The sequence below is a fragment of the Rhineura floridana genome, chromosome 2, assembly GCF_030035675.1.
Source record: "Rhineura floridana isolate rRhiFlo1 chromosome 2, rRhiFlo1.hap2, whole genome shotgun sequence".
Classification (NCBI taxonomy): Eukaryota; Metazoa; Chordata; class Lepidosauria; order Squamata; family Rhineuridae; genus Rhineura; species Rhineura floridana.
In genome coordinates, this window is record NC_084481.1 from 86,632,518 (window position 1) to 86,658,911 (window position 26,394).

The 26,394-nt window shown below is 43.2% G+C and overlaps 1 protein-coding gene across 1 annotated transcript in view; it reads left to right on the forward strand.

The window, feature by feature from the left end:
• LOC133376648 (contactin-associated protein-like 5) overlaps positions 1-26,394 on the forward strand; it is a 314,949-nt gene that overhangs the window by 221,791 nt on the left and 66,764 nt on the right. The window contains exon 4 of the mRNA XM_061609196.1: positions 3,722-3,869. Coding sequence (XP_061465180.1) covers positions 3,722-3,869 — 148 coding nt within the window. The remainder of the gene's footprint in view (positions 1-3,721; positions 3,870-26,394) is intronic.

Genomic DNA, 26,394 nt, shown 5'->3' on the forward strand with positions numbered 1-26,394 from the left:
AGAGGATTTCAGCCTCCATTAGCGGATATGAAATGCCCTGTTTGTTCATTGGAATGCAGTGGGCAGGGCTGTGTCTCTGCACTTTCTAACATTAGGAATGCAATAGTGCAAATTAAGAACGTCTGTCATGTGTGCACCTGCACATCCCTAATCCTTATTTTTCCTTCAGTTCAGATCACCTCTGTGACTTTGGCAGAAGAAAGCATTAGCTACCTCTTGAAATAAGTCCCTGGAAAAGCAGTTAATCTACAGTCTGCCATCTCACCATTCATGTCCGTGTGCAACACTCCTTCCTTCCATTTACAGTTCAAATCTGTCCCATTACCTGCTCAAGAAAGTAGGAGAGAAGATAATCACCATAGTCATTTTAGTAGCCAGCTTGTGCAGGTCTGTAAATACACCACTGCTTGCCTTTCTAGGGCTTGTGCTATCAAGTGAGATAGACACCTCAGCCTGAGCTGGATGCTGCCACTTAATTTATTCTGCTTTGAAGAGCAGTCTTTTCTAATGGAATCCTGTGCCTTTTCCTCCCTTTACATGCATAGCTACAAGGTTCTGCCTGCTTTTTTTTAGCTGCTTTGCCAAAGGTTGATTCTTAAAGTAGTGTGTGTGGGGGTTCCCCCTCAGGCTAATTCCCAGCAGTATCACTGCAGACAGACATATTAGTCCCAGGTGGAGCACAATCTTTTCCTTAGTTATATAGCAGCAGTACAGCCTTTGTAATGGATTGAATTGGATTCTGATATTGACAGGTTAAAGTGTAGTCAAATGAATAGTATTGTAGATTTTGATCGTTGTCAACACAACCCTGAATTCAAACTCTTGTGTCTGGGGGCCAGACTGTAGTATATCATCTCAAGACTATTGTTATAGACATATACATCTATCTCCCTATTTACCATCTTCATTTTTTAGGTACCATGTGTTCAAATCTAATGTGACACTGCTTACTTCTAAATATCTGCTGTATCTGTTGCTAAGATTAATCTTCCAAATGGACTGATCAACAGAGTGAAAGAAAGCCAACCACCATCTCAGATACTCCAGATGAACTCTACTTTCTCATTTCCAGTGGGATAAACTTACTGTCTACTGCAAAATTTTAGGATGGTGTCAGAAGCTATTATTCACAAGATATTCTATGAAAATACTGTCTATTTCAATCTAACACTCATATACTAATTGGTCATCTTTTATCTCTAAACCCAATCTAAATGTTTTCAGGCCACACACAGTCAGCTCTGAGTATCTCTTTGTCAGATGATGTATGGCTAGAGCTGTCTAGAGTTGCCAGCAGGGATGAAGTGATTAGTTGCAGGTAGAAGCACAAGAAAGGGAGAGATGAAGGCAGGAACTGAATGGGGCAGCAAGTCTTTTTAATGGTTGGCCCTATCAATGAGACAAAGGGCACCATGTGGGCTCTGCTTCAGGCAGAAAAAGTCTTGGGCTGCCACCGGGTAGAAGAACTGCTACCATTGCTTCTACTGGGAGGATGGGGAAGAAATTTGGTTTGATTCCGATTTTTCATAGAATCATAGAATAGTAGAGTTGGAAGGGCCCTATAAGGCCATCAAGTCCAACCCCTTGCTCAATGCAGGAATCCAAATCAAAGCATTCCCAACAGATGGCTGTCCAGTTGCCTCTTGAATGCCTCCAGTGTTGAAGAGCCCACTACCTCTCTAGGTAATTGGTTCCATTGTCGTATGGCTCTAAGAGTTAGGAAGTTTTTCCTGATGTCCAGTTGAAATCTGGCTTCCTGCAACTTGAGCCCATTATTCTGTGTCCTGCACTCTGGGGCGATCATGCAAACCTACCTAATTTGTCCTTTCCAAAACAATATGAGAACCAAAATGAAGCTGCCATTCAATATTCGTGCGTCTCCGAATTTTGTGAAACAGTTCTCTAATGAAATAATCTGTACAAAAATGTGCTCATTAGAGGAAACTGCATAGAATGAAAATAATACTTGTGCATTCATGAAAATAATGTATAAAATACACTATATTAGGGACATTTGCTTTCAACAATGTTTAGATCAGGCAAAATTGCAATAAAAAGTCTATTTTAGAAGTAATTTTCATTAAAATCTTCACAAAATGTTTGTGAATACTTTTTTTAAAAAGGGGCTTTGCTTTTTTAAACTTGGGGCTTTGCTCCTGCCCACTTTGTAAGTCAACCTCACCATTCCCTGGCATCAACACTCCCTTCACCAACCTCCCTCGCCACCCCACTAGTGCCTCCAGGTGTTGGTGCGCGTCACCCACCATGGGTCCACTTATGTTCTTTGCCTATTCCTCTGCTGCTGGCAGACTCCACTGCTGCCCTGTCTCCATTTCTCTCCTCCACTAAACCTTCCTAGCCCTGCTTTAGTCCTACCTACCTCTGGTTCTCTTCTTCACTAAACCTTCCCACTCCCCATTTTGCTCCTGCCTGCCTCCATTTCTCTCCTGCTCCTTGGGTGTGCGCGTGCACACACATGTCTGTTAGTTGCATGCCTTGCACACTCACTCTTCCATCATGCTTGGCCTGGCCACCAGCATGGAATGCTGCAGGTTGTCACGCTGTAGTTTGTAGCACCATGTGTCTATGACCAAGTGAACTGCAGTGTGACACTTAACATTTTTAAACTGATGGACAAATGTAGAAAACTGAACCTAAAACTTGAGAAAAGGAGAGAAACCGCCATCGACAGATTCATCCATCCTATTCTACCACTCTTAGAGCAGGCACAGTGATTCCTTGCAGAGCCATTCAGTTACTTGCATACATGCACAAGAAAGAAAAATGAAAAAATTCACCCAAACTTCAAAGTCAGATTTTGGATAAGAATGCATGATATCACTATCTTTGGCCAAGATCCAGAGATGTATGGAAATAATTCCATGAGCTCACTGAGGTTTTAGACTAAGGTTTTCTTAAACTACAGACAAATCCACTATTCTGCATGGGAACTTGCTTTCAAAACTGAGTTTTGAAAACTGTTTGCAATATAGCAAAATGATCGTGATGGTTAGGCTGTTCAAAGAAGAAAAATGTGCTGGCTTAGAGGAAATTCCTTGTGTGTTCCAGACAGAAACTACCCATATATTGGAGTTGCAGATTTCGACACAGTAACAAAAAGGTGTAAATTTATCTGTTATCTGTGCTCAGACATGAACATCAATATTTAAGTAATGGACTACAGTAATACATAATTCAAATGTTAACTGTGTTAGAAACATAGGAAGCTGCCTAGTACTGAGTCAGACTACTAGTGCATCTAGCTCAGTATTGTCAACAATGACTGGCAGTCCAGTGTTTCAAGCAAGGAAATATCAGAAGGAGCATCAATTCACATTTCAACCTGCTCACGCCTAAAGATTTTCTGCTGAGGCCTTCTCCTGTTATTACAAAGCAGAGGGCTTTTTCATCAGCAGTGCCCCAGTTACTGAATGCCTTCCAGAAATAAGTTTGCCTGACGCCTACATTACAATATTTTCAACTCCAGCCTAAAACATTCTTTTTTACCCAGACATTTAAATCTGTTGTAATTGTTAGTTTTGCTTTTAATTTGTTGTCTTGTTATTTTATATTATAATATGAAGTCTGGTTGTTACACTGCCTTGAAATCCAAATAAAGCAGAGTTCGATAGATAGATATTTTAAATAGATAATTAAATCATCAATTTGCTAACCATTTTCGGCTGATTGAAGCTTTATCTAGGCTTTTTTCTCTTTGCAGGTCTTCCAAGGAAATACCAATGCTGACAGTATTGTACAGCACAGGTTTCTGCACTCGGTGAAAGCTCGCTTTGTGCGCTTCATCCCTCGGAAATGGAGTCCAAGTGGAAAAATAGGCCTGAGGGTTGGGGTCTTTGGATGTTCATACAGTAAGTATTTCCTATGATTCGTCAGAAATGCTGCCTTTCTGCTGACCTTGCCAAGAAGCCACTTCTGTTGTAAGACCATCAGAACATTACACAACTACAAACTGGTCTTGTGACCAGCTGTATACTTAGTAGGAAGCTGTAGTCACTTCCAGTCTCTAATAAATTGTCAGTGTAATGTGCACCCCCCCAGGTTGCTTGTCGCATTTGTCCTTGTAATATGTAAAGTGGCCTATAATGTTACAGAATTATAATATGGGCATGCACAACTATTTTTTAAAAAGTTTAATTTCTTCTGTGGCAGATGGGCAAACTATAAATGATTTTTATTAATTGAGAAATATGTGCCCATGATTGCCTTTTTATATAATGTCATGGCTATTAATTCCCCCCCAAAAAAACCCCTCTAGCCATGCAAGTTGTTATTGCAGTAGTTTTATTCCAGAAATATTAATTTATTTTTTTCCTAACAAGCAATCAACTGAAGTTCTTTGCATAAACATACTGTAGAAACTAATAAAAATGTCCAGTAGAATAAAGACAGACGTCCTGGGAATCCCAAATACTTGGGAAACAAGCAATATCATTTAGTTAGCCATGCATTGAGATGGAACACAATGGGAAGCGTGAATGAATAAGGAGGTCACGCAGGGTCCATTGAAGGCAAGCTCTTTGAAAAGGGAAGACTGGGTGTATATGTGTGGAGTTTCTGCGTGTGTGTGTGGGTCCTGCTTTTTTGTGTGAAGAGACTGTTTTGTGCTAAGGAGCGGAAAATAATCTATTCCAACAGGCAGGAGGAGTACAAAGGTTGAGCTGGGCTATGCTAAGGGGAGAAACCTGGCTTATCCTCTGTACTCCTCTTGCCTTTGAGGAAGACAAAGAGGAAAGGGAACAGGCAAGAGCAGTATGGTGAAGTAGATGCTTATCTGCTCCTCAGCATAACACAGTCTCTTCACAGTTAGGGGACTCGTGATTCTTGATCCTTCCCCCCCCAAGTATTATTCTTCAAGTACTGGCATCATAGTCAGAGAAGATGGAGGGTATGGGGATAAAGTAAAAGTCCTTTTTCTAACAGCCTAATGTAAACCAAGAGGATGAAACAGCAGGGAAAAGAAGGAAAAAAGGATTGTGGATGAATAATATTGTTGCATAGTGCAAATATTTTGGAAACAGTAGCAGGAGGCGAAGGGTTTATGGAATGCTTTGCAGAAAGGAGTAGGTCCTTTGGCTGGAGGCCAGTAGATAGGATAAATGGAATCTTTCTATATTTTAGTGTATCCCAGTAGAATAGGACTAGGGACACATCTAGCTCATCCAGACAGAAGAGCAGCATAAGAAAAGCTACTAGTGGGCGAAGAATAGCGTTTGCCAACCTGATACACTCCAGATGATTTGGACTACAACATCATCGGCAAACTCCCTTGGGAGTTGTACTGCAAAACATCTAGATGACATCAGGTTGGAGAAGGCTAGGCTAGGAGGTTAACAACAGGAAGTGGCTAGCATATAAAACCAGGGGAATATGAGGAAGGAAAATCAAAATGCTAGAAAAATAAGTGTTTATTTGCAATCCAAGCCCAACACGTCTGAGGCGTTTGTATCGGTAAAAGCAGTTTGCTTATTGGAAGATCATAGAATCATAGAATAGTAGCATTGGAAGGGGCCTACAAGGCCATCGAGTCCAACCCCCTGCTCAATGCAGGAATCCAAATCAAAGCACTCCTGTCAGATGGCTGGCCAGCTGCCTCTTGAAGGCCTCCAGTGTCAAAGAGCCCACTACCTCTCTAGGTAATTGGTTCCATTGTCGTGTGGCTTTAACAGTTAGGTTTTCCTGATGTCCAGTTGAAATCTGGCTTCCTGCAACTTGAGCCCATTATTCCATGTCCTGTACTCTGGGACGATTGAGAAGAGATCCCGGCCCTCCTCTATGTGACAACCTTTCATGTACTTGAAGAGTGCTATCATCTCTCCCCTCAGTCTTCTCTTCTCCAGGCTAAACATGCCCAGTTCCTTCAGTCTCTTCTCATAGGGCTTGGTTTCCAGTCCCCTGATCATCCTTGTTGCCCTCCTCTGAACCTGTTCTAGTTTGTCTGCATCCTTCTTCAAGTGTGGAGACCAGAACTGGATGCAGTATTCAAGATGAGGCCTAACCAGTGCTGAATAGAGGGGAACTAGTACTTCACGCGATTTGGAAACTATATTTCTGTTAATGCAGCCTAATATAGCATTTGCCTTTTTTGCAGCCATATCACACTGTTGGCTCATATTCAGCTTGTGATCAACAACAATTCCAAGATCCTTCTTACATGTCGTACTGCTGAGCCAAGTATCCCACATATTATAACTGTGCATTTGGTTTCTTTTTCCTAAGTGTAGAACTTTGCATTTATCCCTGTTGAATTTCATTCTGTTGTTTTCAGCCCAGTGCTCCAGCCTATCAAGGTCCCTTTGAATTTTGTTTCTGTCTTCCACGGTATTAGCTATGCCCCCCAATTTTGTATCATCTGGAAATTTGATAAGCATGCTTTGTACCTCCTCATCCAAGTCATTAATAAAAATGTTAAAGAGCACTGGGCCCAGGACAGAGCCCTGTGGTACCACACTTGTTACTTCCACCCAGTTTGAGAAGGAACCATTGATAAGCACTCTTTGAGTACGATTCTAGAGCCAACTGTGGATCCATCTGATAGTTGTTCCATCCAGCCCACATTTAGCTAGCTTGCTAATCAGAATACCTTTGTGCCAGCCTTTATTCTCCTGATGAAGGCCTAAATATACAAAGGCTGAAACGCGTTGGGCTTGGATTACAAATAAACACTTATTTTTCTAGCATTTTCATTTTCCTTCTCATATTCTCCTAGGCTAGGAGGTTATCACTCTTCATGCAGAAGTGATTTATTCAAATGTGTTCATACCCCGCTTTCCGCTTTAACTGAAGCATGGGCACTCGGGAACAGAGCTTGGAAGATTACTTTTAAAAAGTAATAAATTACAGTTACAGTTACATGGGCCAAAAAGTAGTAATTACTATTACAATTACAATTGCTATGAAAGTAACTACTTTACTTTTTCTCAAAAGTAATCAACAACAACAACAAACTTTATTGCATATAGCCAAAGGCCTTTGCAAAGTACAAAAAATATAAAAACAGATAAATACAAATAAAGGTCGAGGAGGCTAAAGGTAGTTCCAGTTTAGATAATCATAAAACATTATAAATCTTAATATGGCTCGCCCATAGCTTCCTAGCGGCCAAGGCGAAGTTGGCCACTGCAACTGTTGTTTGTTTACAGTTGTCAGCTAAAAGTTCGACTACCAGGTCCTGGGAATTTTTCCCAGCGTGGATATGCATACAGATGTAATGGGCTAGAAATTTCCTTCTAGGGTTCTCATACAGGGGGCAGTGTAACAAATAATGGGTGATGTCCTCAATCTGGTTACACCCATAGACACATCTCCGGTCCTTGGTCGGGATTCCCAGGTATCTCCCATCCAGATGAGCTGAAGGCATCATTTGGAACCTGAGTTCTGTGAACGCCTGGCACAAGGGGATGTGCGTTAGTACTTCAAAATAGTGTGGTCTGGCATGGTTAATCTTAACTAGGGGGAACCAGGAGGAGAAAGGGGCTACTGCTATTACTGCCCGATTCTGGCACGCATCAAGGTCAAAGACCCAGTTCCTGAGGGCGTGTTGGCTGAGACTAGAAAATTCCTTCATGGAGAGATTACAGGACACTAATTTCGCTTGGCACCTGGTGGCCCATCCCCCCATCCTGAGTTGCTCTGTCCAACAAAGTTTCGGTAAAGAGCAGTCCATCCTAAATAGTTTCCGCCAATATCTAAAGTACGCTAGGTCGATTCTTGCTGCGAGGGAAGGCAGGCCAAGCTCTGCTCTCAGATGGGCTGATGGAACCCCCTGGGGCAAACCCAAGATCTGCCTCATGAATTTATTTTGGAGGACTTCCACTGTCTGTTTGACCAGGTCCCCCCACAATTCTGCCCCGTAAAGGATTTGGGGCAAGATTTTGCCCTCAAAAACTTTAAGCACAGGATCAATTAATTGTCCCCCTCGGGTGTACAAAAACCTTCTGGTTTGGCCTATTGTTCTGGCACATGAGAGTTTGGTTGCCTCTAGTTGATATTTCCAGGAAAGTTTCTCCCCTAGGTGTAGGCCCAAGTATTTAAATGATTGAACCTGTTCCAATTGGTGCCCATTTAAAGGCCAATTCGACTTAGGTCTCTTCTTGCCAAAAATCATGACCTTGGTTTTAGAATAGTTTATGGTCAGATGCTGCTGTTGGCAAAATTTACCCAGGTGAGCGACCATCCTTTTTAACCCAGTTTTATTCAAGGAAAGGAGGACCAAGTCATCAGCATAAAGCAGTGTTGAAATCTTGCGGGACCGGGCCAATGGAGGAAAGAAGGAGAGGGAGGTCAATGTGGGGATGATATCATTGATATAAAAGTTGAATAGAAAAGGGGCCAAAATGCAGCCTTGCTTCACTCCCCTCTCGATCTGGATGGGGCGAGATAGGGTGCCCTGCAGACACAACTGGACCTGCAAGGTATTGGCCTGGTGGAGGGTCTGGATAAGCCATAGCAGCCTTTTGTCAATGTTAGTAGTTACAATTACAATTGCTCTGAAAAGTAACTACTTTACTTTTTCTCAAAAGTAATCACTACAGTTACATTCCAGTTACTTTTTTAAAAAAACACCTACAAGATGCTGGCCTTGGCTGCTGCACATCTAAGTAGCCTAAAACAACATTAAAAATAAACACACACATACAGAGGTAGTAGAATAATTCTTTTTATCCATGATAGCAATGGTGGTCTCTCGGCTGGTAAGGGAGGTGGGGAGGGAGGCAGAGGCCTCTACTCAGATCTTTGCATGTCAAACCAAATGCAACCGCCCTCTCAGCCAGCAAGCATACTCTCTCTCACTTAACCACCTCCCGGACCCTGCCCTGCCACCAACTAAGGGACACTCACCCAAGCAAACATTTTCCCCTGAGATGCAAAAAAATTAAAATACTGCAAATGCAGCACAGTAGCCAGAGAGGGTGGTGGAGGCCACATTGTGTGCCAAATGCAAACACACATACACGCACACATGTCGTCATCTTTCACCTCCACATTTCTTTATCTCCATTCTGCTGCTGCCTCCTTCTCCTTTATCCACGTTGTTGCCCTCCAGCTCCTTTTCCCCTCCACTCCATTTTTTAAACAATTGTTTTCTCCACTCCACCCGTCTCACTCTCCACCTCCTCCCTTGTTGCCTCCTACCCATCCACAGATCATGATGATAATGAAAGTTAAAGAGGAAAGCACAAAAGCAGGACTACAGCTGAATGTCAAGAAGACTAAAATAATGACAACAGAAAATTTATGTAACTTTAAAGTTGACAATGAGGACATTGAACTTGGCAAGGATTATCAATACCTCGGCACAGTCATGGAGACAATAGTCAAGATATCAGAAGAAGGCTAGGACTGGGGAGGGCAGCTATGAGAGAACTAGAAAAGGTCCTAAAATGCAAAGATGTATCACTGAACACTAAAGTCAGGATCATTCAGACCATGGTATTCCCAATCTCTATGTATGGATGTGAAAGTTGGACAATGAAAAAACAGATAAAAGAAAAACCAAATTATTGGAAATGTGGTGTTGGAGGAGATGTTTGCGGGTACCATGGACTGCGAAAAAGACAAATATTTAGGTGTTAGAACAAATTAAACCAGAACTGTCACTAGAAGCTAAAATGATGAAACAGGTTATCATACTTTGGACACATCATGAGAAGACATGATTCACTAGAAAAACAATAATGCTGGGAAAAACAGAAGAGAGTAGAAAAAGAGGAAGGCCAAACAAGAGATGGATTGATTCCATCAAGGAAGCCACAGACCTGAACTTACAAGATCTGAACAGGGTGGTTCATGACAGATGCTTTTGGAGGTCACTGATTCATAGGGTCACTATAAGTCATAATCAACTTGAAGGCACATAGCAACAACAACACTTAAGAGCAGAATATGTACAATACAACCAAGACATAGTTTGGTATGATCAGCATAGAAACAATTCTTCATTTTGTTACTTTTAAAACTACATCTAAGAACAAATAGTGTGTGTTTGGAATGGGTTTTTTTAGCAAGATTTATAATATGTTATTTTGATTTTGTAGAATATTTTGATTCATAATTCATTTCACCTTGAAATAGAATTATTTCTTTATAGTTTCTTATTGTTACTAAAATCTCAGAATTTCTAAAAGTACATAATGGGGTCTGAGAAAGCCTTCATTTTATCACTTGGAGAAATAATTTATTTTGATAAGGTTTTTGTTGCAGATATGTTAAAAATATTCATATTTTGATATTCTTCTGCTGAATACTGATGATTTTGTTTCCTTTGCAAACAGAGATGGATGAATCATTCTCTTTCCAGTCTGCATCATTTTTGCACGTTCTGATTCATAGTCCATTCTGTCCTATTTCCACATTGATCCATGCAAAAATCCATATTTGAATGTGTATTTATCCACATATTTAAATATGTATTTTATCTCAGTGTATGCATTTAAGCATTTTTTATCCTAAAATGCTTTTTTTTAATTACACATTTTGGTATGGTTTTTTTTATACCACAAAATCTGGAGAAGAGCAAAATCCAAATAACTATTTCCAATACATGCCTTAGTGCAGGGGTGCCCAACCTGATACCCATGAGCACCTTAATGCCCCTGAAAGCCTTCATTGGTGCCCCCAGGGGGAACCATAATTCCCAGGCTCCTTGCTTTCATTTTTTAAAAAGTAAGTTTCTAGCATTTTTAGAACATGAGACAAAGTGTACAGATAAGATTCTTCTCCGTTTTTTGAGTAATCAGCCTGCTCTACAATGTTTTACTTTGCCCCCCCCATCCCTGCGGGTGCCCATGTATTTATGGGAGAGAGAGGTGCACTTGGGAGAGAGAGGTAGAGATGGACATATGTTCTCTGTGTGTGAGAGAGGGTGAGAGTATATGTATGTGTGGTCTGAGAGGAAGAGATGTACTTTGGCTGAGAGACAGGGATATGTGAACTCTCTCACATGTGCGTGTGCGTGTCTGAGAGAGGGCGGCAGGACGAGCGGGGGGCGAACAGGAGGGGGCGGCGGGATGAGCGGGGGGTGGCAGGACGAGCAGAGGGGGCAGGTGAGCAGGCTGAGGAGAGGCAGGATGAGTGGGGATGGCAGCAGGGCAAGTGGGCCAGAAAGGGTAACACACACACACACACACAACGTGAGAAAATGTGTTGCAAAGCACTTTGTTTAATTTCCCCTTCTGCAAGTTTATGTTGGTATTATTTCATCTACACAGCATGCTGCCAGTGCAAGACTGAAAAACTTATCTCACTGCCCTAGACAGAAATAATTTATGGCACTGACAGTGGTATCTGCGCTAGAAAACAATTATGTTTCTGTGTTTATACCGTTAGCTTCAGTCCAAACCTATCCCATCTTTACTGTGTAGTATGTGTGTTTAGGATTGTAGACTAGGAGCATATAATGACACAGGCTTTTTCCTAGAAAAAGGTTCCTACCACAGTAAGTGTGTTGGTGCCTTTAGTACAGTGCCACAAAAATCTTTGTTGATTTTATTAGAGCTGTGTCATCCTATGATCATGTAGAATAAAACACATTATTTTTGAGGGGCTGTGATGGGAAAAGACATTTTTCAAAATTAATGACAAAAAATATTCATCCAGCAAATAATCTCAAGTGATATTCATTCCTATTAGATGAAGTAAGGACAGAACTGTGAAGAATGGAGATGGGTTTGAGGTTGACAATTCTGTCATATTTATAAATATATCTGTATGTGCGTATATACACACACAGCTTTTTGTTTGTTTGCTAAAAATGAGGTGCCAATATTCATACGTTGATAAAAGTGCAACAGGTGCCAGCACCAAAAAAAAGGGAGGGAAAAGAGGCGACAGTACTGCATAATAGTAGCATTACAAAAAAGATTACAAACAAACCCCATATATATGAATGACACTGGCTTTTAACATTTCACCGAGATACCTCTTGATTTATTCTTATGTTTCTATTTATTGCCTAGATTTAATGTTGCATTTTATGGCTTGTATTTTCTTTTTAACATGATCTAATCACCTGTGGCCAAAACCTTTTTTAAAAGACAGCATATACATTTTATAATAAAATAAAATATTTTAAAATAAGCATTCCTTATTTTAGTCTTTTATGTCTTCCCAGCACAAATCAGCATCCTAAAAACATCTCTTATCTCAGAATACTATTAGGCAGGACAGCTCAGATTTCGGGAGGGGGAAAGGAAAGAGCTGACCAAATCCATTTTTAACACTACCAGTACAGGTGGGCTTATGCACTGTACTCCTTGGGAGGAGTGGGCAGAGAAACACTTTCACGCAGCAACTCCTACAAGGCCAATTTTCTCTCTGGATGTTAAAAGGTAGGGGCAGGGCATTCCAGGCAGGGGGTTGCCAACCCTACTTGGATATGGATATCTTTGCAGAGGATCCCTAGTCAAGCCTTACCAACAACACAATCCAAACCATATCTACTGAGGTCAGTCCTATTGAGTTCTGTGGCGCTTAGTCCCTTAGTAAGTATGTTTAGAATTGCAGCTCTTTGGCGGCATCCATCTTTATTCTCTGTGAGATATTGGACTGCCCTACAAATTTGTAAAAATGCAAACACAATTTGGGTTGGTCTTTCACAGTCCAATCCACTTCCTGTGTAGCTTGCAAGACTTTGGTAACATGTGCCTCTGAGCATATGGTGAGTGGTGGCAACACCTGCCATCTCCAAAGATAGAGAATTATTATATTTTTGTATGTTTGTTGGTCTTCTTCTTACTTTGCTTCTTTCCTGTGTTACCAATGTTTCTACAGAGAATCTAAACTAGAAAAGTTTATTTCCCTCATTATTCATCCCAGAAATCTGTGTCAAATTTATTTTTATTAATTTCAAAGCCTTTTTATTGGTCAGTGTCATATGATGGTGAAGACAGCCTTTTGTGTTTCAAATTGGAGGTTATGTTCTATTTCTATTTTGGGTGCATTAACAGTTCTGAAACTGCCGTTTGATGTAAAATCAGACTGATTACAATATGTTGCTACTTCAGCAATGACTCTAGCTGTTGTAAAAAAGAGGATGCATGTTTTCAGCCTGCTATGTTTAAACCACTTTATTTAAGGCAAGGTGAGCACGGTCAATTAAAAACATAGAGCCCACCTAGAATTTTGCTAGAATATATTTCACCTCCCACTGTTTTATCTTGTGCAAATTGAGACACTCTTGAGGTCCACTGGAGACTATTCTGCAAACGTCAGTGCCATTATTTATTGTAAACCGCCCAGAGAGCTTCGGGTATGGGGTGGTATACAAATGTAATAAATAAATAAATAATTCCACAATTATGTTGGGAGTTTTTTTAGTGTAAATCTGCAAAGTGTTGATGCAGTTCACATCTTCACAGAAACAGAAACAAAAGAAAATGATTTCCTATAGGAAACCATAGGAGAAGGGGAAGGAGCATATTGGAGGGGGAGAAAGGGAGGGCAGGTTTGATCATATACATGCTTATAAAGTTCGATGGCATTTACTTCCGTGCAATCATGCTTAAGATAGGTAAAACTGACCATGGGAATGAGGAAGGGGAGAGGGAGGAGGCGGAAGGGGAAAGAGGGGATTGGAAGGGGATGGGGATGGGTAGGGAGGGGCAAAGGAAGGGGGAGGGAAGGGGAAAGAGGGAGGGGATAAGAGGGAGGAGAAGGGAGGGTAGGTTTGATTATTTGCATACTTTTTGAGTTCAATGGGATTTATTTCATTGCAATCATGTTTGAAAATGGAAATGGACTGCCTTCAAGTCGATCCTGATTTGTGGCGAGCCTATGAATAGGGTTTTCGTGGTAAACAGTATTCAGAGGTGGTTTTACCATTGCCTTCTTCTGCGGCTGAGAGGCAGTGACTGGCACAAGGTCACCCACTGAACTTCATGGCTGTGTGGGGATTTCAAATCCTGGTCTCCCAGGTCGTAGTCCAACACTGATCTGGCGGAGGGGCAGGGAGGGTAGGATAGAAGATTGGGTGGATAGGCACTGGGCAGAGGGGAAGCCCCTTTCCTTTCCAAAAGGAAAACATTGTGAACAGTATCACTGTTTTTTAGCCTTTCCCCCACCTTTTTATTCTACAGCAGGCACATGTAGCATCTCACCCAAATTTAAACCAAAGCTGTCCCTGGCCACATCCACACCAGGCCTTTATTTCAATTTTGGACAGTCATGGCTTCTCTCAAAGAATCCTGGGAAGTGTTATTAGTGAAGGGTGCTGAGAGTTGCTAGGAGACGCCCTGTTCCCCTCACAGGCCTTTAATCAGAGCGGCTGACTTTTAAACCAGTCTGGCCACTGTAGCTCTCTCGGTGGAACAGGAGGCTCCTCTCAACACCCTTCACAAACTACACTTCCCAGGATTCTGTGAGGGAAGCCATGACTGTCTCAAGTGAAATCGAAGTCTGGTGTGGATGTGGCCCCCTGATTAGCGAAGCCCGGCAGCTGTGAGGCTTTTAGAACACTGACAGTTGGTTCTTATTGAGCATGCCCGGGCTTATCATAGGGTCCCAGCCAAAATTTCTTAAATTAATTAAAAATCAGCCAGGAATTTTTTAAACTTTTAAACTGCAGAAGATGAAGGTCAGAGTGTGGGGCAAGGTCAGTATTAGGATTCCAGGTACTCTGTGAACATGGCTGATTTTTAATGAATTTCAACAGATTACGAGAACTCTCAGAGAAAAAAGTCCAAAAGGGATTTGGGTTTTTCCCCTCTCTTTTTACACTTTCAACCATCTATTCTCTGTGACTGTTTTGTGTATCGCCTTGAAAATTGAGAGGGTTATTAAGCAAGCATTTCTGAGTTCAGGACTATAAGTTTGGTAAGGTTTTGTTTTGACATGAGCTTATGGGAAGCATCAGAATGGCATGGGGGTATTTTCAATTTAACATTGTAGAATGTGAAAAATCCCCACTGCCTATAGTATACAGCCACGAAAGTTAACAGAATTAAATCTGTTAAGTGCCCTGAATGCAGATGGTGCTATAATAATAATAATAATAATAATAATAATAAAAGTAGTAGTAGTAGTAATATGCTTATCTTACAGTGGGCCATCTAGTCCAAAATTCTGCTGTTAATCTGACAGACAGTTGCTAAATTTGCCAATGCTTCTTTGTTTTGCCCATGTTTCTTTCTTTCAATAATGTACGGTGCCTTTGCTGCTGCAGGACCACCTCATTGGGCTTGTGCTGCAGCCCTGATGGTGGAGGTGGCTTCTTGATCTCTTTGGATCTTGTGAGAGCTCCCTGGGTTCTTGCAAGAACCTGTGCGAGCTTCCACAATCTTGTAAGATCTCCAGAAGGGAGCAGGATGGCAGCATGTTTAAAGTACTGGCCACCATGGAGATGTAGCCTTCACTGAATGATGTTTTCCATCCACTGTCCCTCAGTGTTAAACCCTTACTGTGAACTTTGCTGGTTAGCAGGGCTGGAAAGGAATTTTACTCCCAACCACGATTTGGCTCTTGGTTGGGAGGTTTTCGCCTTTCCCTCAGTTAAGAACACAAAATGTACTGTTAGACATTACAATTTCCTATCACAACTGAGGCTGAAAATGGCATTGGGTGGGATTATCTACTAAAGGGGAACCTCCATATGGGGTTGTGGGAGTGGCACAACAGTCTTGGGAAGGGGGCGACTTGATGTCACTCACCTCAAGTTGCCTGCTGGTTCCCAAATGCTTGACCTGAGCCAAAATGGTGATTGTTACACTGGCAACTCCCAAGGGCATGTCCAGAAGGCAGGTTGGGTGTGGTTCAAATACAGCTTGTTCAAATACAGATCCCTGTCCTATATCATGCCAACCTCACAAACTTGCTTGTAACTATTTTTTTTATTTATTCATTAAATTTGTGTCCCACCCATCCTCCCGAAGAGAGTGCAGGGCTGCAAATAGCAGATGTTATCCCCTACCCACAATGCAGATTGCATGCAGAGAGAGTGGGGCCACATGTTCTGCTCTGCCCTGCCCCCCATGGCCTGCATCCCCTGCTGGCCCAATACTGTACTCTCCTTGCAAGCAGGGTCCCAGACAGATGGAGAGCCTACATATGTAGCCTTCCCCTTTAGAAACAACAGGTGGGCAATGTGGGAGCAGTGCTGGCAGGGGATGCAGCTGTAGGGGTTGTGCCAGTGTGTACTGCATGGCTCTGTCTCTCTTCACATAAACCTGAATGGCCTGAATGGGGCTATAGATTTGTTTTCTGTGTAAAAGAAAAAAAGGGGGAGGGAATCCAGGTCTACATAATACAAATGAAGAAACCGTTTACTACCTAGTCCCAAACAGCAATCTGATCATGATGTCAAGACAAACAACCAGTGTTACATCAGAAGACATGTGGAGACAAATAGCAAGCTGATTGTTTGGGATGCCAGGAGGGAAAAAAAGTTATCTTTATGTTGCAGAAAGGTCTTGTTAGCTTATCCATGGCAAATTCTGCTGACCGGTGGCAATATGTTGTTGTTGTTTTAATAGAAAGAGATTGGTAGCCACACTTCAAAGGCTGATTGTATTTTACAACTATGTAATGGTCTAAAAGGAATCAGCACAATCCAGCATAAATTCTGCTAACTGGCTAGGAAGAAGTATATGTGTAGGAGAGAAAAGGAGGGAAGGAAGCCATTCTAATCTAATGACTGCAGGAAACTCTTTGCTTTCAGAGATTAGGAAGTTTGATTTCACCTTGGTAAGGGGGCTAAACTGCAAAGAATAAGAATTGATATTGTGCTTTTTGAAGAAAATGATTATGCAGGCTTCTCTTATACCACCTCTTCTTTTCTCTCACTAACTGTGTCTTTCATGCCATGAGATAAAATTAATGTACTGTAGGAGAAAAGCTTATGGACTGAAAGCAGAGATAGTTGAAGTCTTCATAACAAAGTAAGAAAAAAATGAATACAATAATTATCAGCATAAGCAACCTAAGTGGATACTTAGCATGGCACTATTTTAGAGATGTCAATGAAACAGCAGAAATCTGAGAGTTCCACAGCAACATCCTCTAGATATTGTGGGCAGGGATGCTGGAACATGCCCTGTTGGTGATGCCATGCAGCTGCTGTGCGGGGGAGGGGAGATTAGCAAAATGTCATAGAACAACATTGGTATCTAACTCATAAATTGGAAACATTCTACAGACTGGAGGTACACAAGTTGCTGTCCACACATTACTCAGCTTGGGACTGGATTTACCGGTGTTTTGTTGTAACTGAGATTGTTAGCTGCCCATGAAATGCTAGTACTGAAGGACAGGATATAAAGAAAAAATCTGTAACACCAATAACAAAAATGTTTAAGTGTGTAGTGTAGTGGTTAAGGTGTTGGACTACGACCTGGGAGATCAGGGTTCAAATCCCCACACAGCCATGAAGTCCACTGGGTGACCTTGGGCCAGTCACTGCCTCTCAGCCTCATGAAAACCCTATTCATAGGGTCGCCATAAGTTGGAAGCAACTTGAAGGCAGTACACATTCATTCATTCATTCATTCATTCATTAAGTTAAAGCAGAGCCAAACATTCTCAGAAGATACTTTTCTGAGAAAATGCCTGAGATTGTTTTTCTTTTTCTCAGCCACCTAGAAGAAGGAGGCTACTTTGCTGATTTCTCCCCATATTATATTCTCAATCCCTTTTTTTTTGTCATGGCAAAAGAGGAGGAGCCTCTGCCTATTCAGCTGTGAGCAGACAGCTGGCAAGAGAGAAAAAGTGTCACTTCTGTGTTATTCTGGGCTGGTGATGGACAGCTCTGTCAATTTTGATTTATCTCAGTTTCTCACTTTCCAGTCTTCAGTTTGTTGGATTTCCACATCAGTTTGTGATTTTTTTTTAAAAAAGTCCTCACAAAAATTCATTAGCATTTTAGTGCACATTTCTAATACATCTAAGAGCCAGGTTTCCTGAAGACACAACATATCGAATGTAGCGGATAAACTCGGGGTCAATGAACTTGTTTGACCAGCCTGCCATATTCCATGAGAAGATGCGTAGAAGGTGTTCTGGATGATTTACTGTTAGTTTATCTTGGTTAAAAGGCCTGTGGGGTCTAAAAAAACGCTACCGTTGTATTTCTGGGCTAAGCACGGCTGTCTCTGCCCTTCCCCAGCCTGGTTTCGTTGGTGGCTTGGGGTAGAGCTACTCAGTTCTTGTAAGTCCAGATGTCTGTAGGATGTCCATCTCTCAGTGGTGGGAATTGACCTGTGGTATACTCTGTTATTCTCGATGGGGTCGCTTTTCTCATTCTCCCCATAGGGTTCTGGGGAAACTAACTTGCCTGGAGTCCAGGGAAGAACCTTGACGTTAAACGGGTGCCCGTCTGTGGCCTTGCTTATCCCTATTTCATTTTCCCTTTTATCTGTAAGGCTAGATAACCGCGGATTCATGAGGGGAGGTTGATTTGAAGCTGTGCTTCTTGTATTTCGATGGTTGTCCCTCTTAATTTGGGTCAGCTTATCCTGGAGTTTTGCTAGCTTGCCCAAGATCTTACATTGATCCTTGGCAGAAAGATTATGAAAAGTGGTTATCAGATCCTCCTCTACTGGCTCAACCCAATCTTGCTGGTCTAGATCTGAAGCCTTGTGGGTTGGGTTGCCTGAACCCATTAGCATTTGTCTGGAATCATCAGTGGTATCTTCCATTATTATGGTGGCTCCAATTGGGGTGGTGTTGGTATTTAAACTGTTCCTCCGTGCCAATTCCTTATGACCACCGAAGTTTATAGTGGGCCCAGTTGTATGGGGCTGAAGAGATTCCCTTGCTATTTCCCCCTTTTTAGTGTGCAGCAAGGGTGTTATCCTTGTATCTTTAAAATGTCTATGAGGGCATACTCCTTTCTGGATTAGTAGGTTTTTCCTTCTCATAATCAATGCAGGAATTCTCTGTGAGTTGAAAATTAAAAGAATTTTCCTGGTGTATCCATTGTTAAAAAGGCTTCTTATGGAGGATAAATTTATTAGTCTGGGGGGGAGCCCCAGTAAAAGTGAGAAGTGTCGTTTGGCCCAGACAGCTGTGTTCCAGTTGGGTAGAGGTCCCTTATAGGGGGATAAGTGAATAATGACTTCACATGGTCTTAATATCAAACTGGTTGAAGGCGGAGGAGTGCTTATTTCCTTGTCTTTTAGTAGGTTCTTGGGGACTGCGCACGTGGACTCCCCCTGTCGTTCCTGGTGATAAGCGTTGAGAAATGCAGGTGTGGGGAAATGCCTGTTAAAGAGACAGTCCAACTTTTCCATGATATTGTTCAGCCACTCATATATGGAATGGACTGTCCAGCTGGTCAGTAATACTTGCTCGACCAACAGGTCGGCTTTCCCAGATGTCAGCTTCTTTTTCTGCTCATACGGTGGGAGAGGGGGGGAGGATACGCTGCCTGCCTTTCTGTCTTCTGTCTCGGATTTATGGTCAGGTGTTTCCATAAGCAAAGGGTCAAAGCGGTTCCGGACTGCAACTATATAATTTCCCATGCCAGTATCGGGGGTTTCCCTCAGTCGGAAATATTTGTCCACTCTGCTTTGTTTAGAGTTTGGGGGCAGCAAATTATCGCCCTTATCAGGACTTCTGGCTCTTTTAAGTTTTCCCATCTTCACCGCTGAGGGAGTAGTTATTCCTTATCTCAGAGCGTTGTGTTTTTTCCCCCCTCCTTCAGGGAGGGCTGGAGGAACCAGACAGAGCAATTAAAAATGTTTCCGAAGGGAATATTTACAGCTTATAGTCCAGGTATCTCCATCTGCACTCCCCAGTTTTAGAAGGATTATAGCTGTGACTGAGCACAGCGTGTGGGAGCCATGGGAGGAAGGTGATACAGATAAAGTTAGTAAAGCAGGTGTTCTCAAAGGCTTTTACCATCGACTTTTTGCTGCCAGACAAACTGCAGCTTTCAAAGCAGTTTGGATTAAGTTTGAAAGTTGTAAGATGACCATAAGATTTCAAAACTATCGTACCAGCCGCAGCGCTCGGAACCAGGCAGCCTCCCTCATCGCCATCTTGCCTCATTTCTAATACATGTATTTTTAGGCACACTTTCCCCTAATATATGCATTTTTGGGTTGGAGAACTGCATCACAAAATTAAGAGATGCCTGCGTTTAGGACAGCTATATTTTACTTCATGTTTTGGGAAGTGCAAATTAGGTAAGGTCACATTAAAATGCAAGCCAAATAAGTTTCTCCCCATGCCTATTCTGGGCCCATAGCACTGATACATTTTCTTCCTTTCACAGCTGTGACATCCCCAGAGTCCCACAGAAGGCACTGGGTAGGTCACCCAGCTGTCCACTGAGTACAAATTTCTCCATCCATTTATTCCATTATTATTCCACTTTAAAGTCATGGCTTCCCCCAAAGAATCCTGGGAAGTGTAGTTTGTGAAGGGTGCTGAGTGCTGCTAGGAAACCCCTATTTCCATCACAGAGCTACAGCTGCCAGAGTGGTTTAATAGTTAGTCCCTTGTCCCAGAGAACTTTGGGAATTGTAGCTGGGGGAGGGGAATAGGAGTCTCCTCACAACTCTCAGTACTCATCACAAACTACACTTCCCAGGATTCTTTGGGGGAACCCATGACTGTTTAAAGTGGAATGATAGTGGAATAAATGGATGGTGTGAATGTAGCCTTAACTGTGTATGAAATAAACTGCTGCCACCACCAACTGGGTTATAGAGAGTAGTGGGACTCTCCTTTTACAGTATATGCTCAACTGTGTGAATCCAAGCAAAATGTGAATTCAGATATGTTAGAATCTACTAAGGCCAAAACACTTTGAGAGTGTAATTCAGTAAACATAGGAATGTAAGAAGCTGTCTTATACTGAGTCAGAGCATCAAGCTCAGTATTGTCTGTACTGACTTGTAGCAGCTCTCCAGAGTTTCAGACTGGAGACACACTCACCCCTTGGACCTTCTGTACGAAAAGCAACTGCTCTACCACTTCCCATATTTCTATAGTTATTTATAGGATATAACACATAGCCATTTGACAAGGAATAAGAGAGAATGGTTCTGTCTAATAGCCTAGTGTAGCCTAAATCTCCTTTTCAAGAATTATCCTAAGCGCTATCCTTTTGGCTATGCCTTTTCTCTTTTTCTCCAATGTCTACTAATTCACTCTTCCAACTGACTGTAACTCAGCTGACATTCTACACTTATTTATTTATTTATTTATTTGTTTGTTTGTTTGTTTATTATTTGAGTTATATCCCGCCCTTCCTCCCAGCAGGAGCCCAGTGCAGCAAACAAAAGCACTAAAAACACATCAAAACATCATAAAAACAGACCTTAAAATACACCAAAACAAAACAACTTTAAAAACATTTTTTTAAAAAGCTTTAAAAGCATATTTTAAAAAGGGTTAAAAATATTGTTTTAAAAAAAATATTAAAAAGCAATTCCAACACAGATGCAGACTGGGATAGGTCTCAACTTAAAAGGCTTGTTGAAAGAGGAAACTCTTCAAAAGGCGCCGAAAAGATAACAGAGATGGCGCCTGCCTAATATTTAAGGGGAGGGAATTCGACAGGGTAGGTGCCACCACACTAAAGGTCCATTTCCTATGTTGTGCAGAACGGACCTCCTGATAATATGGTATCTGCAGGAGGCCCTCACCTGCACAGCGCAGTGATTGACTGGGTATATAAGGGGTAAGATGGTCTTTCAGGTATCCTTGTCCCAAGCTGTATAGGGCTTTGCACACCATAAGTAGAACCTTGAACTTGGCCTGGTAGCAAATGGGCAGCCAGTGCAATGATTTTGGCAGCAGGGTGACATGTTGGCGATACCCTGCCCCAGTGAGCAGTCTTGCCACCGCATTTTGCATCAGTTGCAGCTTCCGGACCAACCTCAAGGCAGCCCCACATAGAGTGTATTACAGTAATCCAGCCTGGAGGTTACCAGTGCATGGACAACAGTGGTCAGGCTATCCCAGTCCAGAAACGGCCGCAGCTGTCTTACCAGTCGAAGCTGGTAAAAGGCACTCCTAGCCACTGAGGTCACCTGGGCCTCTAGCAACAAAGGTGAATCCAGGAGCACCCCCAGACTATGGACCTGCTCTTTCAGAGGGAGTATGACCCCATCCAAAGCAGGCAACTGACCAATCATATGAACTCAGGAAACACCAACCCAGTGCCTCTGTCTTGCTAGGATTCAGGCTTAGTTTATTGGCCCTCATCCAGCCCACCACCAAGTCCAGGCAGCGGTCAAGGGCTTGCATGGCCTCTCCCAATTCAGATCTTATGGAGAAATAGAGCTGGGTATCGTCAGCATACTGCTGACACCTCGCCCCAAATGTCCTGATCACCACTCCCAAGGGCTTCATATAGATGTTAAACAGCATGGGGGACAAAATGGTACCCTGAGGCACCCCACAGCACAACTGCCAGGGGGCTGAAAGACAGTCACCCAATGCTGTTCTCTGAGAGAGGCCCTGGAGATAGGATTGGAACCACTGTAAAACAGTCCCTCCAATACCCATCTCACCAAGTCAACCCAGAAGGATACCATAGTCAATGGTATCAAAAGCCGCTGAGAGATCAAGTAAGAATAACAGGGTCGTACTGCCCCTGTCCTTCTCCCGATAAAGGTCATCCATAAGGGCGACCAAGGCCAATTTAGTCCCATAACTAGGCCTGAACACAGAATGAGATGGGTCAAGATAATCTGTTTCATCCAAGAGTACTTGCAACTGCTGCACCACAACCCTCTCAATCACCTTCCCTAAAAAGGGGGTATTTGCAACCGGTCGGTAGTTGTCAGAAACCAATGGGTCCAAGGTGGGCTTTTTCAGACATGCTTGAATCACCGCTTCTTTCAAGGTGGCTGGAACCACTCTCTGCCACAACAATGCATTAACCACACCCTGGATCCACTTCGTCAAACCCCTTTGGCAAGCTTTAATAAGCCAAGAAGGGCAAGGATCAAGATTACATGTTGCTGGCCGCATCATTGCAGGCACCTTGTCTACGTCATCAGGCTGCATCAACAGAAACCATTCCCAAAAAGTTGTAGCAGACACCTCATTGGGGACTACAGTATATGTGGATGGGGCATCAAGACTTCTACAGAGGAAAGCAACTTTACCCTCAAAGTGCCTTGCAAACAATTCACAGTGGGCCTCCGAAGGGTCTAAGACTCCATTTCCTGGAGCTGATGTCAACAGATCCCTGACAATACGGAAAAGCTCCACCGGATGGCTCCTTGAGGATGCGATGGAAGCAGAGAAGTGGGCCTCCTTCGCCTCCTTCACTGCCACACGGTAGGCACGGTTATGATGTTTTACTCGTGCCCGATCAGCCTCACAGCATGTCTTTTGCCACTTGCGCTCTAGCCGTTGTCCAGCCTGTTTCATTGCCCTTAGCTCACTGGTGTACCAAGGTGCAAACCAGATTCCATTAGGCTCCGGGGGTGGACCATCTTAATCTGTCCAACACCCCTGCAGGGAAGGATCAGAGCCATAATTCTAAACTTCACCAGGAAGTGATCTGACCATTACAATGGAGTGACATCCACCCCCCCATCTCCAGACCACCCCTTCCTCCATCTGGAGCAAAAACCAAGTCAAGGGTGTGACCTGCCCTATGTGTCGGGTCATTGACAACTTGAGACAGCCCCATGGTCGTCATGGCAGCCATGAAGTCCTGAGCCAGAACACTAGAAGCAGCTTCTATCATTCTGGGCTCCTCCAACACCACAGCCAAGATGGCATCTGCCAGCTCAGTCAGAGAAGCTGCTGGGCAGCAGGGTGGACGGTACACCAGCAGCAACCCTAGTTTACTGTCTCCTTGGCCTGACACCAGGTACAGGCCTTCACAGCCAGCTCCAAGACAGAGTGGTTTCCTGGTGACAGAGATGAAAGTTCTGTAGACCATAGCAACTCCTCCCACCTATCCCTGCACTCTGTGCTGGTGTTGCCCCGAGCATCCAGATGGGCAAAGCTGGGTCAGATCAACCCCTCCCAGCTCACTCATCCAGGTCTTGGTAATGCACACCAAATCAGCACCTTCATCCACAATCAAATCATGGATGAGAATGGTCTTATTGTGTACCGTTCTGGCGTTAAACAACAACACATACAGGCCAGTGGGCACAGCAGGTGAGCAACGAGGAACCCATCCATGAGAGGAGTGGCAGCAAGGAACAAGGCGCAGATAGCCTTACCCTCATCTTCTATGGTAATTCACCACATCCCCACGGCTATATTTCCCTCTACCTGTGCTCACTGAAATTGGGGTGGCATCACCCATGTTCTTCCATACTAAGACTCCTCCTAAACACCTGATATGGACCCAACATCAGCCCACCAACAAAACCTGTCAGAGCCAATTATTCCAGTATGCCCCTGTGAGAATTGGGAAGAATCATACCCATTCAAACTTTTTCACACAGGGCCCATCTACTCCCCCTCCTGTCTCACACCCAGGGAGGGCTAGCCTTCTGCCAGTTACAGACTCTCACTCAGAAGACATCTGGCGACTTTCTCCTATCATTCAGTTCATTGTACAGGCTCTCATCCTGTGCAGGAACTACACATGCAGCACATGCCCTCCCCACCACCAATCTCCTCTAGATTGGTTTAACAGAAAACAAATTAAAAAGAAAAAAAGAAAAGGTAATAGAAGAGGGGTAGTGTTCTCGACCTATGGACTCCCTAACGGGCTCCCCAAAGGGCAACCCCCTTTGGTGTCATCCCTTTAGTGGCAACTCCTCCGGCGGCAGACCCGCCGCCCAAGGGCAGATGGGCTTTTATGCCTCCTGCCCCAGCCAGCAGGTGATGCAAGAGGCTGCAAGACTGACTGCTGCCTCTCTCTGGAGTGTCAGGCAGGGGGTCCCAATCCTTGCAGTACTTACCAGGGACTTCAGTTGTCTCAAGGGACAGTAACCCAGAGGAGCGAGCAGGAAGCAATAGATGCTCAAGTACTCACTCCCAGGGCAGGTCTTCTTCAGTCCCCTAGTACTGCAGCTGTTCCCTTTACCACTCACTGTGACTCCACCCATCATTCAATCTGTGGTCATTCATTTTTCCAGTCATTGTCTTGTTACATCAGCACTCAGTGGACCACTGGGAAACAGAGAGAGAGAGAGAGAGAGAGAGAGAGAGAGAGAGAGAGAGGGAGGGAGGGAGGGAGGGAGGTCCAGGGGAATCCTGAGTGGCACAGGTGGTGGTGCTTCTCCTCTGTGGCTGGTCTGCAACACACCTGCAATTGTTCCAGACCACCCAGAGTAGTAAAGGTGGCAGCCTCTGCCTGCTCTGCACTGCTCTGAGTGGGCAGAGGTGGTAGTAGCAGAAATGACTGGCAATGGAGAAGCTTGTGATTCTTTGGACAGCGATGGCAAACTATAGCTGGGAGGTTCAGAGTAGCACAGGTGGCAACACTAGTTTTCCACTACTGGCTAATACTGCCAGTTCAGCTGGTGCCACCCACCCAGAGTAGTGAAAACAGCTGCTTGGAGGTAGCGAGGATGGCAGAAATGGTAGCTGCTGATGACCAGCAATGGATCACAGCCATTTTGGTTATCCCTAATGTCTCTGGGATCTCTCCCTAAGATGTACCTCAAAGTTAGGGCCAAGAATGTAGCAGGTATACACAAGATAGGATTGGCTTTAGTCATTTAATAAAACATTAAAAAAAAGAAGAAGAGCCCAGCATCAACTTTAGTGGGCCTTCTGATGCCTGAGAACACCATTAATTTGTCCTAACATATTGGGTGCTGATTTTGGGTCTGACAACACTTGGGGGGCCCTCCCAACAAAACAGCCCTCTGATAGCTAAATATAATCAGTAGCCACAGAATGTTGACTGCCAGCTAGGAAAAAAACTGGGAAGGGGAATGTGCTGCCTGGGCCTGTAACAGCTCATAGTATCCTTGAGGAAGGCTTGGCCGGCCAGCTGGCAACCTGAACAGGAACACTCCTGCTAGGAGGTGAGGATGCACTGCAAAATTTTATTGTAGACCACACTTGTTACTTTATATTTCTATATGCTCTGCCTAAATGTTCCAAAGGGCTCCCCTATTTTTTTCTTTGTCTCAAAAAATTTCTGATTTCAGGCCCCTTAATGGGATTTGATGCACCTGCCCCCTAAAAATATTGAATTGATATTTCTCAGCTTTGTTTCCTCACTACTGAAGTGTTTGATTTTGACATGTAAGAAGCTCTTATTATATTTAAATAGAAGGCAATGATTTGTTGTCATGCAAACTGCCACCAATGACTTCAGGATGTCAGAAATGTTGGTTCTGTGGGTGTCATCTGTTTGTTTTGCTCAAGGTTCTTCATTTCCCCACAGATTTCATGTCTGCAGTACAGCAGAAGTCTCACATAATTTTTCTCCCCCACCCTACCCCATGATAATGCTCTTCTGCAAAATGCACGCATACAGAAAAAAAAATTAGAACATACATG